This window comes from Nannobrachium achirus (genome assembly GCF_963921795.1).
Source record: "Nannobrachium achirus genome assembly, chromosome: 18".
Classification (NCBI taxonomy): Eukaryota; Metazoa; Chordata; class Actinopteri; order Myctophiformes; family Myctophidae; genus Nannobrachium; species Nannobrachium achirus.
The window spans coordinates 29858942-29872237 of record NC_137825.1 but is presented as its reverse complement, the minus strand read 5'-3'; the positions used below and the strand labels follow the sequence as shown (position 1 = coordinate 29872237).

The window sequence follows — 13296 nt, the reverse complement described above, 5'->3', positions numbered from 1 at the left end:
TTGGCTTCTTGAACAGGTGGCAGCACTTACACAAATCTCATTCTATTTGACGATGACAATAGTAGACGTTTTATACAATTACATAAAAATGGCGCCTAAGTAGTGCTTTTTAATTTTACATATTCTCAGCGGTGGTGGTCGTATTGCTGTGGGGGACATAATCATTGTTGAATGAAATGTGAGAGAGAGTGTGTGTGTGTGTGTGTGTGTGTGTGTGTGTGTGTGTGTGTGTGTGTGTGTGTGTGTGTGTGTGTGTGTGTGTGGTCGGCAGTGGTCCCGCACAGAAGTGTTCTTGTAAAAAAAACTGTCCACCCGCTGAGATCAATGCAAAAAAGTTGTCTTTCATTTAAGACATCTGTTTCCAACAGTCCTTAAGTGCAAAAGGTTTAAAAACCAGCAAACGCTAAAGTCCTCGACTATCATCAATGCTGCTTGTGTGTTTGTGTGTGTGTTTGTGCGTGCGTGCGTGCGTGCGTGCGTGCGTGCGTGCATGTGTCAGGTCTCACCCTCTTCTGTTCATCCTCTGCATCTGCAAACAGTTTTCTGACGTTGGCCTCGGACTCTCCCACGTATTTGTTTAGGATCTCAGGCCCGTTGACGATCTTGGGCTCGCGGGCGTTGAGCATCTTGCCTATCTGGCGTGCCATCAGCGTCTTACCACAGCCTGGGGGTCCATACAACAGGATCCCCTTGACGTGCTTACAGCCTGGAGATGACATTCACAGCCAAGGCTATAAAACTGAACAGGAACCTCTCTTTATTAACTCATCGACTGCTCTATCACGAGTTCCCGAGTTATTCCCGTTGTTTGCCGCCGCCACACCAGAGTTTCCAGAGATTTTGGCCGTTCATTTTTTCTAAAATATCTACTAGGCATGATCGCGTTCGCGAAATTGCATGTTTCACCCCCATAGCAAACCCATTTTTTTGTTTGAAAGCTGTGAACGCTGTGCACACACGCGGTGCATGATCAATGCATGGGCATACATTATTATTATTATTGTTATTATGGGTGAATTAGGCAGTTTGGCACTTTGGCAGCCATTTTTAGGGCAGAGTAAGTGTCAAGACTTTTCTAAATGGAAGCCAACAAGAACCCAATGTTACCACACAGGATCCACAGGAGAACGGAGCTCTTTGTGTACGTAAAAAGCCTAACTAGAAAAGGATTGAATTAAAAAGTAACATAGGGTAATACGTTTAGGATCAAATATTCTCCTCAGGGGGGGCCAACTGTGTTGTGCTGTGTGTGTGGTGTGCTTTGTAATTCAGGGTTCCCACGGTCATGAAATTCCTGGAAATATTTTTAAATTAGAAAAATATTTTTCCAGTACTGGAAAAGTTTTGGAATTTATCAAGGGTCCTGGAGGGTCCTGGAAAAAATAGCTATGCATTGTCTTTGGTTATTGATTTTGTTAATACCTCTGAAATGACAAATTAAACATGGGCCAAATTGTCAAATATTAGAGGCAGAAATTGTGAAAATAGCCGATCTACATCTACATGCTCACAACGCCTCTCATTGCGAGGCGTTGTGAGCATGTAAATCTGCTATTTTCACAATAGAACCGTGTTATACAAAATTCCTCAACTCTTAGTGCTCGTCAGGTGCCAGGTCCCCAGTTAAAACATTATTATTTCGAGGGTCACGGCCTGAAAAGGTTGCGAACCACTGGCATACACTACCTGTCTTTGGGCATTGCGCGTAGGAGTAAGCGACCTGTTATTGAGCTGAATTATTGTTATATAGTCCTGGAAATTGGGTTAAAAATTCTGGAAAGGTTTTGGAAATGAATTGGTAAAAATGTGTGGGAACCCTGGTAATTGAACAAGCTCATATCACCTCAGAGACAGAGGACGGGATCACCTGACACCACCTGAACCCTTTCTTCGTTCATTCATTCCTTCCTCGTAAACATGACAAACTCTCCAAATGGGGAGTAAACTGGTTCCAACAGCCCTCATTAGCAGCGAGCCATCACTTCCCCAACAAATTCCTGCTCCATAAAGAGCACGTCTGGAGAATGACAAGAGTGCTCACACAGTGCTTCAGTCCAGCAGGTCTGGACAGCATGGCTCCTTTAATGGCTTATTGCACCTGTTTAATGACATTTAGCCTAGACTAATTGCGAGAGGCCTCAGATAACCATCTGAGCTGCCATTTGGGGCAGCAGAAGGGGGAGGCAGCCAGGATGACAGGTGGGGGAGTGAGAGAGACGGCGAGGTGGGGGTGGGGGGGTCTACGCAGGTAGAGTGGTGGGTGGAGGTGGGTTAGAGGATAGAAGGATCGGCCTTGTGCTTGCTTCACCTTTATAGGAGCAAAGGGCAGACAAGGTGAGAGTGCAAAGCACCCGTCACTCTCTCTCTCTCACACACTGACACACACACACACACACACACACACACACACACACACACACACACACACACACACACACACACACACACACACACACACACACACACACACACACACACACACACACACACACACACACACACACACACACACACACACACACACACACACACTCTTGATCTCTCACTCTCTCCAAACCGTTCACACAAAAGCTCACTCAAATAGCAATCAACCTTTATTTTACTGTAGAGCTGAAAACGCAGTGAGGACAATAAGGAGGGATACATGTGAAAAGATAATAGAAATAATAAAAAAGCAGCTAAGATTTTCACACACCTCTGTCCTGTGTAAGATTTTGTCTGTCAACACTGCACTCTCTCGTCTCGTCACTGGCCAGTTACAACCTTTAGCTGGCTCCTCTATCAGGAATCACCATCTCATTACAGAGTAGCCAGCTGGACACTGCCAGGGGCCAGCTCTCTCTCTCACACTCACACACACACACACACACACACACACACACACACACACACACACACACACACACACACAAAAGGCCAGCTCACACACTCACACTGCACAGCCACACACACACATCAAATGCCACTTCATACCGTCACTGCTGGATGCTACAGGCTGCAAGGTGCGTAAATGGAGTAAAGAGATGTTTATACCAGGTTTTGCTGATGCATAAGTGACTTTGGGAAGGTTCACGCACACACAGGTGCACGTGCACACACGCACGCACACACACACACACACACACACACACACACACACACACACACACACACACACACACACGGTGAAAGGTGCGTGTATGGTGCGTTTAATTGATTCATTGATGGCTGTAGGGATGGTTCAACCCATAGCAGAAGGAGGAGGAGGGGGGACGACCGTGTCATAAGTCATCTGCTGACAGCTGATGAACACAAAGACCTCAGGGAGGACACTGTATCTGTTCACAGTCAGCAGTGGTGTAAAGTAACATTTACTGAAGTACTGTACTTAAGTACAATTTTGAGGTATTTGTACTTAACTAAAGTATTTCCAATTTCCAATACTTTTACTTCTACTCCGCTACATCTCAGATCCAAACGTTGTACTTTTAACTGCACTAGATTTATTTGAAAACTTTAGTAGTTACGAGTTTAATTTTTAGATTTTGATTATTATTACAAAATATACATTAGCCACTTCAGCCCTATATAACTTCGGCCATTGGAAAATAGCCGATCTACAAGCTCACAATGCATGGATTCATGGTCTTGCGCAGCTTTCAACGCTCAGGCGTTTGAAAGTAGGGATGTCCCGATACCACTTTTTTGCTGACCGAGTACAAGTACGAGTACTTCATTTTGAGTGCTCGCCGATACCGAGTACCGATACGAGTACAATTAATAATACAAAATGTCTTTAAATTACGTTTTTTTTTTTTTTTTTTTTTTTATCAGATGTTCCTCACTTCTGGCTGTATATAACACATTAAATTGCATTGCTTTCCCAGAACATGGCACAACTGCCACACATTTCACTTTTTTTTTTCAGGTTTAGCCCATGGAAATTCCTGTACTGTGCATGATCTTCTAGATCTGCTATGCTCAAACATTTTGTATTTTTACTTTTGATACTTTAAGAGAGAGAGAGAAAGGCGAAGTGGCGGAACACACAGGGTACTCGGGCGCTTTGTGAGCAGTATCGGACGAGTACCGATACCGCAAAATAGGCCGGTATCGGGGCGAGTACCGATACCACGAGTACCGATACCGCATCCCTAGTTTGAAGCACAGTTTTTTTCCTCTGTCCAATTGGGTGAGTAGAAGGCAGACCGTCCCAAGACTCAGGAAGTAACAAGTGGTTGTAGCTACGTGTGTCATTGGTTATTGGGAGGAGGAAAGAAAACAGTAAAAATCTGTCGGCTGAGCACAAAAAGAGTTTTATCAGCCGCCAGCGATACTTTGGTGTGACCATGCCCTAACAGAGTATCTACATTACAATATTGATACTTTTACTTAAGTAAAACATTTGAGTACCTTTTCCACCACTGACTGTCAGTAGTTTACCCTTGGGTTCCGCTGAATCAAACAATGTCGGCTTTCTCAAATGGTATTATTCAAAGTTGTGTGTGTCGTAATATTGATTTAGGGTTTCGGGCACCAGATGAGCACTCCATCGACTCCTGTTTATTTCATCTGGTTCCAGAAGGTCTGATTGACTGATTGGTTTTGGCAGCTCATACTAATCCCCTCTAACGCTCACTTGTCAACCCGCTCCAGTCCAAAACTAGGTGCGTGCTGAAACACAAGCTTACAGGAATACGAGGCAGCCTGCTTCAGCTGTGGCCTGTGGGAGTCTTGTTGGGGGTGACATGTGTCTACAAAACTGCCATTTAGAATAACAGCAACCGTCAAAGTGCCCAAGAGCAAGGCACTTGACATCCCATCAGCTCCAATGGTCAGTGCCCGGCAGTTGAAGCCTGAACTAACCAGCTTTCAGGTGTGTGTACTGGATTGAAGCAGGACATTGCTGCATTCAAGCTCTGTCAACTTCTCCTGTATAAATAAATGAACTGTGTTTGAATCCCGCTCTGGTCCCATTTCATAGTGTCACCTGGCCTCCTCCCCACATTGCCGTATCTATTCACTGTACTCTTTGTATAAAGCATGGCATGGCCTTAAAACAGACAGCTCACCCATCTGCTCCACAATATCCGGAGGGAACACTCTGGAGGCAAAGGCTCGGCGGAAGATATCAGAGAATTCCTTGTCGAGGCCTCCGATTCCCATTCGCTCAAAGTTCCAGTCTGGGTTGATGATGGACTGACGAGATTCCCTGGTCTTAGCCTTCCCTGGACACACACACACACACACACAGAGACACACACACACACACAAAAACAATAGAAAATACAAATAAAAAGAGTCGGATGTCGATGTCAAGTCAATGTCAAACGGAACGATGAAATACATGCTTTATTTTCTGTTTTTCTGTTCTGCATTTTAGGCATTCAGTTTTTCTCTTTTATAAGAAAAGATATTGTGCAATTACATACGAAATGGTTTCATGATTAAAACAAAACATGTTACAAAACATCCATGTCAAGTGGACAGTATATACTTATGTACTGTAGTGTATACAGCTATACTATGACATGAAGATAAGTGAAGCCTAAGCTAAATGTAGTTGCATGCTGCCCCCTTGTGGTTATATTATGAAAAACCCAGTCAGCAGAAGGAATTGTGGAAGTTGATGAACTTTAGCATTGCTATTGCCTTGCACTGTGAAAACACTGTCCTTGCTGCATTAAGCGGTTGCCAGGCCTAATGGTTTTACAAATGCTCTCCATCCCAGATTTTCATCATTCCGTGGAGGAGGCTCATCCTGTCAGAGCTGTCACGATTACAAATTTAAGTTGACGATTATTTCATCATTATTCGCTGCTGTCCTTCCGACTCTGTGTTCTAATCTCAGAAAAGTATTTTTGCACATGAATAACTATAACAGAGGTAATTTCATCTCCTGACGTGTGAATATCCAATCGTGAAGTGGTGTGTTCGCCTGGACACTCACCAACCAGGTTTAGAGATGAGCTCTCAGCCTTCTCGAAAACCACCTGGCTGTTGCCCAGCAACAAACCAATTTCAATCTGAAACAGACAACAAACATGGATGAGAACTGGAAATTATAGTTTATAACAAGTAAGACAATAGTAAATAATGATCAAATGAAAACTAGGAGGCTTAACCACAATAAACAATGAAAAGTAATCCTTCACTATCAAAGTTCGCATTCTGGCATTTTCTGTTGCATCCGATTATAATTGCATATAAAGATGGTTCTCCTTCTTTCACCTTTGGTTAATGTACTGTAGCCTTGGCCAGGAAGAGTTGATGTCTTCAGGCAGTAACCATCGACCATCAGGTTTTTCGACCCTGGCCCTAGGGCTACACCCTACAATGGCAGGTCGGCAGTGGTGGCCAAATCAATGCCCATCTCCTCCTCCTGGCCAAGGCTAAACTCCTCACTCCTGCTCTATAACCAACAAGAGGCTCCTCTGGGGAGGCAAGTCCCTCCTGAGGTCTTGAGGTGCAACAGGTGCGTAAATTATACTGAATTCAATAATAGCAAGGTACTGTTATGTCATTTCAGCCCATTTCCTTGAGGACTGCTAATTACTTCCGTACTATAAATAGGCCTGACTGTGTGTGTGTGTGTGTGTGTGTGTGTGCGTGCGTGCGTGCGTGCGTGCGTGCGTGCGTGCGTGCGTGTGCACACATCATGGGAGGATCTGGTCTCCTGGTACCTTATGTGTACAAGGTATGTGTGTATCATGGGAGGAGGAGCGAAGTCTCCAAGCACCTTGTGGTCACAAGGTGTATGTGTACGTCATGGGAGGAGTGGAGTAGTCTCCTGGTACCTTGTTTTTCTTGCTAGAGGCATTCATTTCCTTGAGGATGTTGGGGTCAAGTGCCTCGATGTCCTTTATCAGCAAGCCAAACAGCTTATCACAGAAACTAAACACGAACTAAAATAAACAGAACAAGTATAAACAACAAAAGCATAAAGAGATAAAGAGTAGCAGGGATTACAGTAATCCATTTAAGTGCCACACAATGCACACAATCTGTAAATCTGGGATCATCCGAATTGAAGCATTTTTAACATAGTATAACAAACAGCAGAATAATAAATGCATTTGCCTCAGATACACTTAGACATGCAATGAATATAAATTGGTGTTTGGATAACTTTAGAAATGCAACTACAAAAGGGTACAATAACATCCATCCTCTGAGAGAATTCACAAGTTAATAACCGTAGAACCGTAGACATTTACATTTCTAACATGAACAAATCTCTCCCAGATGAGACAAAAACATTGTTCTGAATCCTTGACATCAAAGAGATACATATCTTTGAGCTTATTTACTGAATGTGAATGGAAGGCAGGCTGTATGGACTCTAGTAGGATGAAGGTTTGATCTTGAAAAGCCATCAAGATGTTTAAGTGGTAGACTTAGTTCCCACTACCCAGTACCTGCTGGCCAGTGCTGAAGGCCTGGTTATTGAAGTGCTGTATGAATTCAGCTGCCATCTTGTCGGAGTCATAGGGGTTGCTGTCTATGCTCTTCTTCTGCAGGAAGTCGACCTCCACTGTCATGGTGCCCACGCACTGTCTGGACTTGTCAAACTTGTAGTTTGTCACTGCAAAGTGGAATATCGACAATGAATAGCGAATTTGTTCTAGTTATAGGCTAAAGCCTCTATCATGGTCCAAAGTGAAGAGCTATCACCTCACTGTGGTGTAGTTTTCTAGCTATCACCTAAAAATGTATAACAAAGCCTAGGTGATAGCTAGAAAACTAAACAGCGGTGAGGTGATAGCTCTTCACCTTGGACTATGATAGAGGCTTAAGGCAACAGCAATCCTCCTCTACTTGGTTCATTTCTGGACTTTAACTGGCTCCACGCCACCAGAAAAACAGCCACAACAAAACAGAGTATACTGAACTAGTTATCCATTGAAATGCGTGTCCAGTACCATGTTTCTCAGTTTACCATGCTTCAGGAACCTCTGAAAAAACTAAAGTTTCAACATTTACTTTTACCGTGGCAAATGAATTTGCACCCATATTCTACACCACAGTGTTAAGCATCTGCTCGCCTGGTTAAAAATTATATATACATACTGTATATACAACTTGAACAAAAGGTTTGAGTGCAGGTGCATCACATACAATCTCTCTCTATAAAATGGCTTGCCAATCTCCTCATTATCTATAACAGTGGTTCTCAACCTTTTCAGGCCGCGACCCCCAAAAGAATCATATTTGAACAGGGTACCCCCACCACCCTGACGAGCACTAAGGTTCTATTGTGAAAATAGCAGATCAACATGCTCACAACGCCTCGCAACGTGAGCCGTTGTGAGCATGTAGATCAGCTATTTTCACAATTTCTGCCTCTTATATTTGACAATTTGGCCAATGTTTAATTTGTCATTTTAGAGGTATTAAAAAGTTTATTTACTGTTGAGTGAGAAAACAATGGTGCACATTAAGTTAATCATCTGGGGACCCCCCAAAATAATCTGGGGACCCCCCTGGGGGTCCTGACCCACAAGTTGAGAACCACTGATCTATAACATCTCTGGTGCATTTATTGTATGTTTTAATAAAAACATGTTGCACACCTTGACCTGATCTCATTAGTACATTTGGCATGGCATTCCAAAGAACTGGTTGTCACCTCAGTCTATAATTACTGATCACTTCCACGGTCTGCTACTCCAGGTGTTGAAATTATTTCAAATAACACTGCTAACTAAAATGTATCTCTAATTGTGTTATGTATAAACAAGTGGAGTTGGCGGTGGGGCTTTTCATGCCAAGAGACAGAAGCTGGCTGCAGAGTTTGATTAGAGGAGCTCCTCTAAAAGCCTGTCTGTCTTTGTACACTGTGCTCCGTGTTCAGAAACCAATGATTCAGACTCAACGTCTATTATGGAAATGAGCCATTAGTGTCTCACGGCAGTCTGGCTTTGTTTTATGTTCTGACACTCATATGCAATGCTGAGAACAGCACAAATGATAACTGAAACAGCGATCTGTTAATCGGCATGCACATTCAGCTGGATATTCAAATTAGAAGCATATTTCAGTCTTCATGAACGATGATTTACATTACCATGAAGACATATTCCAGATCACGTGTACATTTTTATCCCTTTTTGCCTTGACATTATATAGTAGGGTGGTGGTGGTGGTGATGAGGTGCTAAGTGTATATGAATGAAAAGGTTTTCTCTTCCCCTGGCCAATCTTTAAGAAACATCCATAATTATACCTTTTGACCCACTGCTGGTTCAAGTGTGTACACTCCACCCCCGCAACATGTAAGTAATGGCTAACACCCCCACACGAGTGGGTCATTAATAACCTGCAGGATCGCCAAACCTGTAGTCAACACTGCAGAGAGAGAGAGATAACATCTAGCAACAGATATGAACAAGCCATCTGGACACCTGGTCGGTGGGGTACGACTAATTCACCGCTAATGTTTCCTCCGTAAGTGAGATAAACCCTGTGGCTTTTGAAGTAGCATGCCTGCATGACTTCTTCTACAAGTGATGAAGTCTGGGCTGTGTTATGTTTGCAGGCTAATACTGTGTTGTACATGGCATTAGCCTGGGAAACCAGACGAATTAGCTAGAGCTAAAAAAAAAAGAAAGATACCTCTAAATGACACAGGTGAAGATGGGAGCAACAGAGAATAGAGGTGTCATTCTTCATTGAACTCAACTTCGATTTTAACTGAGGAATCACCTCAGTTTGGTTGGCAGTAAAATGAGTATGAAAGTGTCCTATCAATAAGGATTTTTTTCAGTGGATAAGTGATAGGAAGAAGGTTCTGACTTCGGATGGATTAATTTGGAGCATGTAGGCACCTTTACATCACCCTGCCTACCACTGAAAACAGTAGCTTGAGGGACAACAGATTCACGGCTCCACGTCTCTTACCTTCAACCTCCTGACCAATGGACAGGCCGGCCCATTTTCTCTGGAACACAAAACAACAAGCAATTAAATTCAACCACACAGGCTTCTGTTTCTCTTTGTAATGAGTTCTAACTATGAATAGATATGGGCAACAGGGATACTAATGCTATTTTTTGCCATCTGGTTACCCAGCAACAAGGTACTGGCAGGAACACAGCTAATGTATTTTATAAAATGACATCAACCAAAAGAGTTTTTCCACAAACACAGTAGTGTAACGTTCCTCTGTAGCATGGTCTTATTTCACAACATATCTGATATGGCATGTTGAACACTTTACTGTTGGGCTATATTAATAATAATACAATATTGTGATATATCTGACTAAATATAAATAATATGATTTTTACATAAAATGATCATGTAATGTAGATATGACAGCAAAACAGGTTGTCAAATACATAATTAATTTCTTGATCATTATAAGTCCTTTTTTGACCATTTCACACTCAGCTAGAACAATCTGCAGTATTAGGTAAAAGAAAATGAAAGATTATCGCAGTAATGTAATGCATCCTTTAAGGACACGAAAAGACAACATTTAAGCTCTATCATGATATATTTAAAAAGAAATCCCAGACAATATCTAGTCTCATATCACAATATCAATATTATATCAACATATCGCAGAGCTCGACATGTTTGAGAGTACTTATAAATGTGGCACCACTTGTGCCTGGTAATTCAAATAATCAACCATTATTTAATGATACCAAAGTTACCTTGTACCTAAAAGTGTGTACAAGCTGTTGTAAAATAAGACCTTTGTGAGGAGGTTACTGTAGTACCTGTGTGGCGCCGAGGCTGTCAAGTTTAATAGACGGAGGAGCAACGGGCAGAGAGGAAAAAGGCCAAAGAGGAAAAAGCAGTGACAGACAGATTGACACAGTGAGAGAAATGTGCATGCAGATTGCAGACTGGCTCTCACAGAAAACACAATCCAGGCAGTACAGAAAGCGTCAAATAGAAAGTTCAAATATTCTTATCAAGGTTATAAACAGATGAACAACATATGTGCTAAAATCAGATGGGCTGTATACACAACAATGTGGTGTTTTTAACTAAACCGTTCACAGTTAAAAACAAGGAACACCACCTAGGAATACTTTAACAAATCTATTGAGTCAGTTAGGGATCAGGAACAAACTCAGAACACAAATAACATAACACAGCCAAATCCTGAATGTCAATTTAACCCCTACAGGTCCTAGTTAAATTAAAACAGGATTTTGCTAGTAGTATTAGTACTCGCCTTTTGCGCCTCAATATTGTCAAACACGTTTCTTTGTATAGGATACAAACAGATGCTATGAGATAAGTGGTGTGTGACAGGGTACCTGGGGCAGGCTGAAGGCGATGGTTCCTGGGACGACACTGGTGTGCGTCTTCACCGTGAACACATACTTGTGGGTCATGTTGCGCACCGTCACATGTCTGCATTGATGGAGTTTCGATTAAAAAACACAAACACAGGCATGCACACACACACGTACACAAACCCATGCTGAGCTGCACCTTTGAGCATGTGACAAAACTACTGAAGTGGTCAATTACGAAACAAATAAAATTTATCTGACAGAGAACACACACACTTTTTTAGAATGGCACTTACTGGTCAAACTGTGGATCCTTCTCACTCACAACGGCACAGTTGGTTAGTGACAGCTCGTCTGTGGGGCATCGCGCCGCTTGCATAGTCTGGAACGAAATGGCAGTGAGAAAACAGTTAACCCTGACCTTGATTGATTCCCACTGGGGGCCGCCTGGTGCATGTATGTGGTTTGTATGTTCTCCCCATGTTCATCAAAACATTTGTGTTAGGAACATACTGTACTCCTGCCAGGGTCCTTGACCAAGACAATAGTCTGGCATTAGAGTAGGAGTTGGTCCTCAGGCTGACTAAGCTTGTCTTTAAACAAGAATTAGTTGGGTAAATAGGAAATTCAGTGGGAGAGACCTTGAGAATAACATTGAGCTTCATTTTGAGCCACTCTGACGAATTTGCTGATTTAATTAGATAAAATGCTTAATTAAATACTGATGATCCAATGCAAAGATGATTAGTTGTCTTTTAGTGTGCACAACCAGTTACTTTGAGTTCTGCGATTAGCCTACTTTATGGTGGAACGCACACATTGTGATCAGTACTAATAATAATACAGGTCACTGCAAGAGCCAATGTTTCTGCCCTATCCAACATTAAGTACACTTTTCAGAGTGTACAAGCCAAACAGGTCAACTGCAAAGCCTTTGACTTTTGAGCTTAATATGTTTGGAAATAAAATAATTTCTAGCTGCAATAGCTTTTGCTATCGGTGCCACCGGTGGGGGATGGGGAGGAACTAGAAAAAAAGGGGTAGAGGTCAGACAGAAATCAAAAGAAGTGGGGCAGTTAGGGAGACGACATGAAAGAGGAGAAAGTCATCAAGAATCAATGTTCACCCAAATCCACACTGCACACTTCCAAATGAATGTTTTGAAGGATTAGACCCATTGATTAAACATTGCTGGGAGTTTAAGACAAATTGAACAGAGTTGTGAAGGGGGAAAACAAAGGCACAAATAACTAATACTGTACTTGCCAGATGCAATTTGTCAAAAGGTTACTCAAAATGTGTTGTGCATACTCGGAATGATTCAAGTTGGGGATGCATGCACCACCCAATACTGCAATAGCAATACCCATTGTACTTGTACATTCTCAAAGTACCCAGTGAGGTCAAAGTTCAGCCAATCAGTGATGCCGATGGGTCGGGCTGACCAATCAGGGAAGCAGATGTCTACACCGTACGCGATAATGGAATCCGTAGGAGACGGGGCTGAATAAATTAGAAGGCGCGGCTTGTGATTGGCTGGAGCGGAGGTTGGGAGCGCTCGGCTGTGTTCACTTGGACCGCACAGGTGAATGTTAACCTGGTGAAATGCTAACCTGCCGACGCTGGTGAGTAGCTAACCTGCCGGCACAGGTGAATGTTAACCTCTATGCCTAAACCTAACCTCAGTAACCCTGATGCTGGTGAGTAGCTAACCTGCCGACACTGGTGAACTGAAAACAAGCGCTCCTTCCCCCACCGTCTCCTACGGATAATAGCACACCGTACACCCAAACACCAAGATGCGGTGAGTCCTCCACAGACCCGCGGACAGACAGATAGATATTTTTTTAATTTTTTTGTCATGCATGGGTAAGGGTCCGCACACACACAAGAGAACACTTGCTTGCAAGCAAGCATGCACGAACACAGATCCACAGATCCAGCAGTATCACCTGGCTAGTGGCTACTATTTCCTATAAATTGTCACAGATGACAGTACAGAGCTGAACAGAGGGAAGTGAGAGGTAACTGTGGTGATTCAGTAAGCAGCTCTACGCATGCAG

General features: G+C 42.8%; 1 protein-coding gene across 1 annotated transcript in view; it reads right to left on the bottom strand.

Moving 5' to 3' along the window:
• The window catches only part of LOC308303448 (vesicle-fusing ATPase), a 32571-nt gene that overhangs the window by 17342 nt on the left and 1933 nt on the right, over positions 1-13296 (bottom strand). The window contains exons 2-9 of the mRNA XM_080747826.1: positions 11530-11615; positions 11255-11351; positions 9879-9918; positions 7398-7564; positions 6777-6884; positions 5930-6005; positions 5052-5207; positions 507-706 (exon numbers count right to left, since the gene is read on the bottom strand). Coding sequence (XP_080603952.1) covers positions 507-706; positions 5052-5207; positions 5930-6005; positions 6777-6884; positions 7398-7564; positions 9879-9918; positions 11255-11351; positions 11530-11615 — 930 coding nt within the window. The remainder of the gene's footprint in view (positions 1-506; positions 707-5051; positions 5208-5929; positions 6006-6776; positions 6885-7397; positions 7565-9878; positions 9919-11254; positions 11352-11529; positions 11616-13296) is intronic.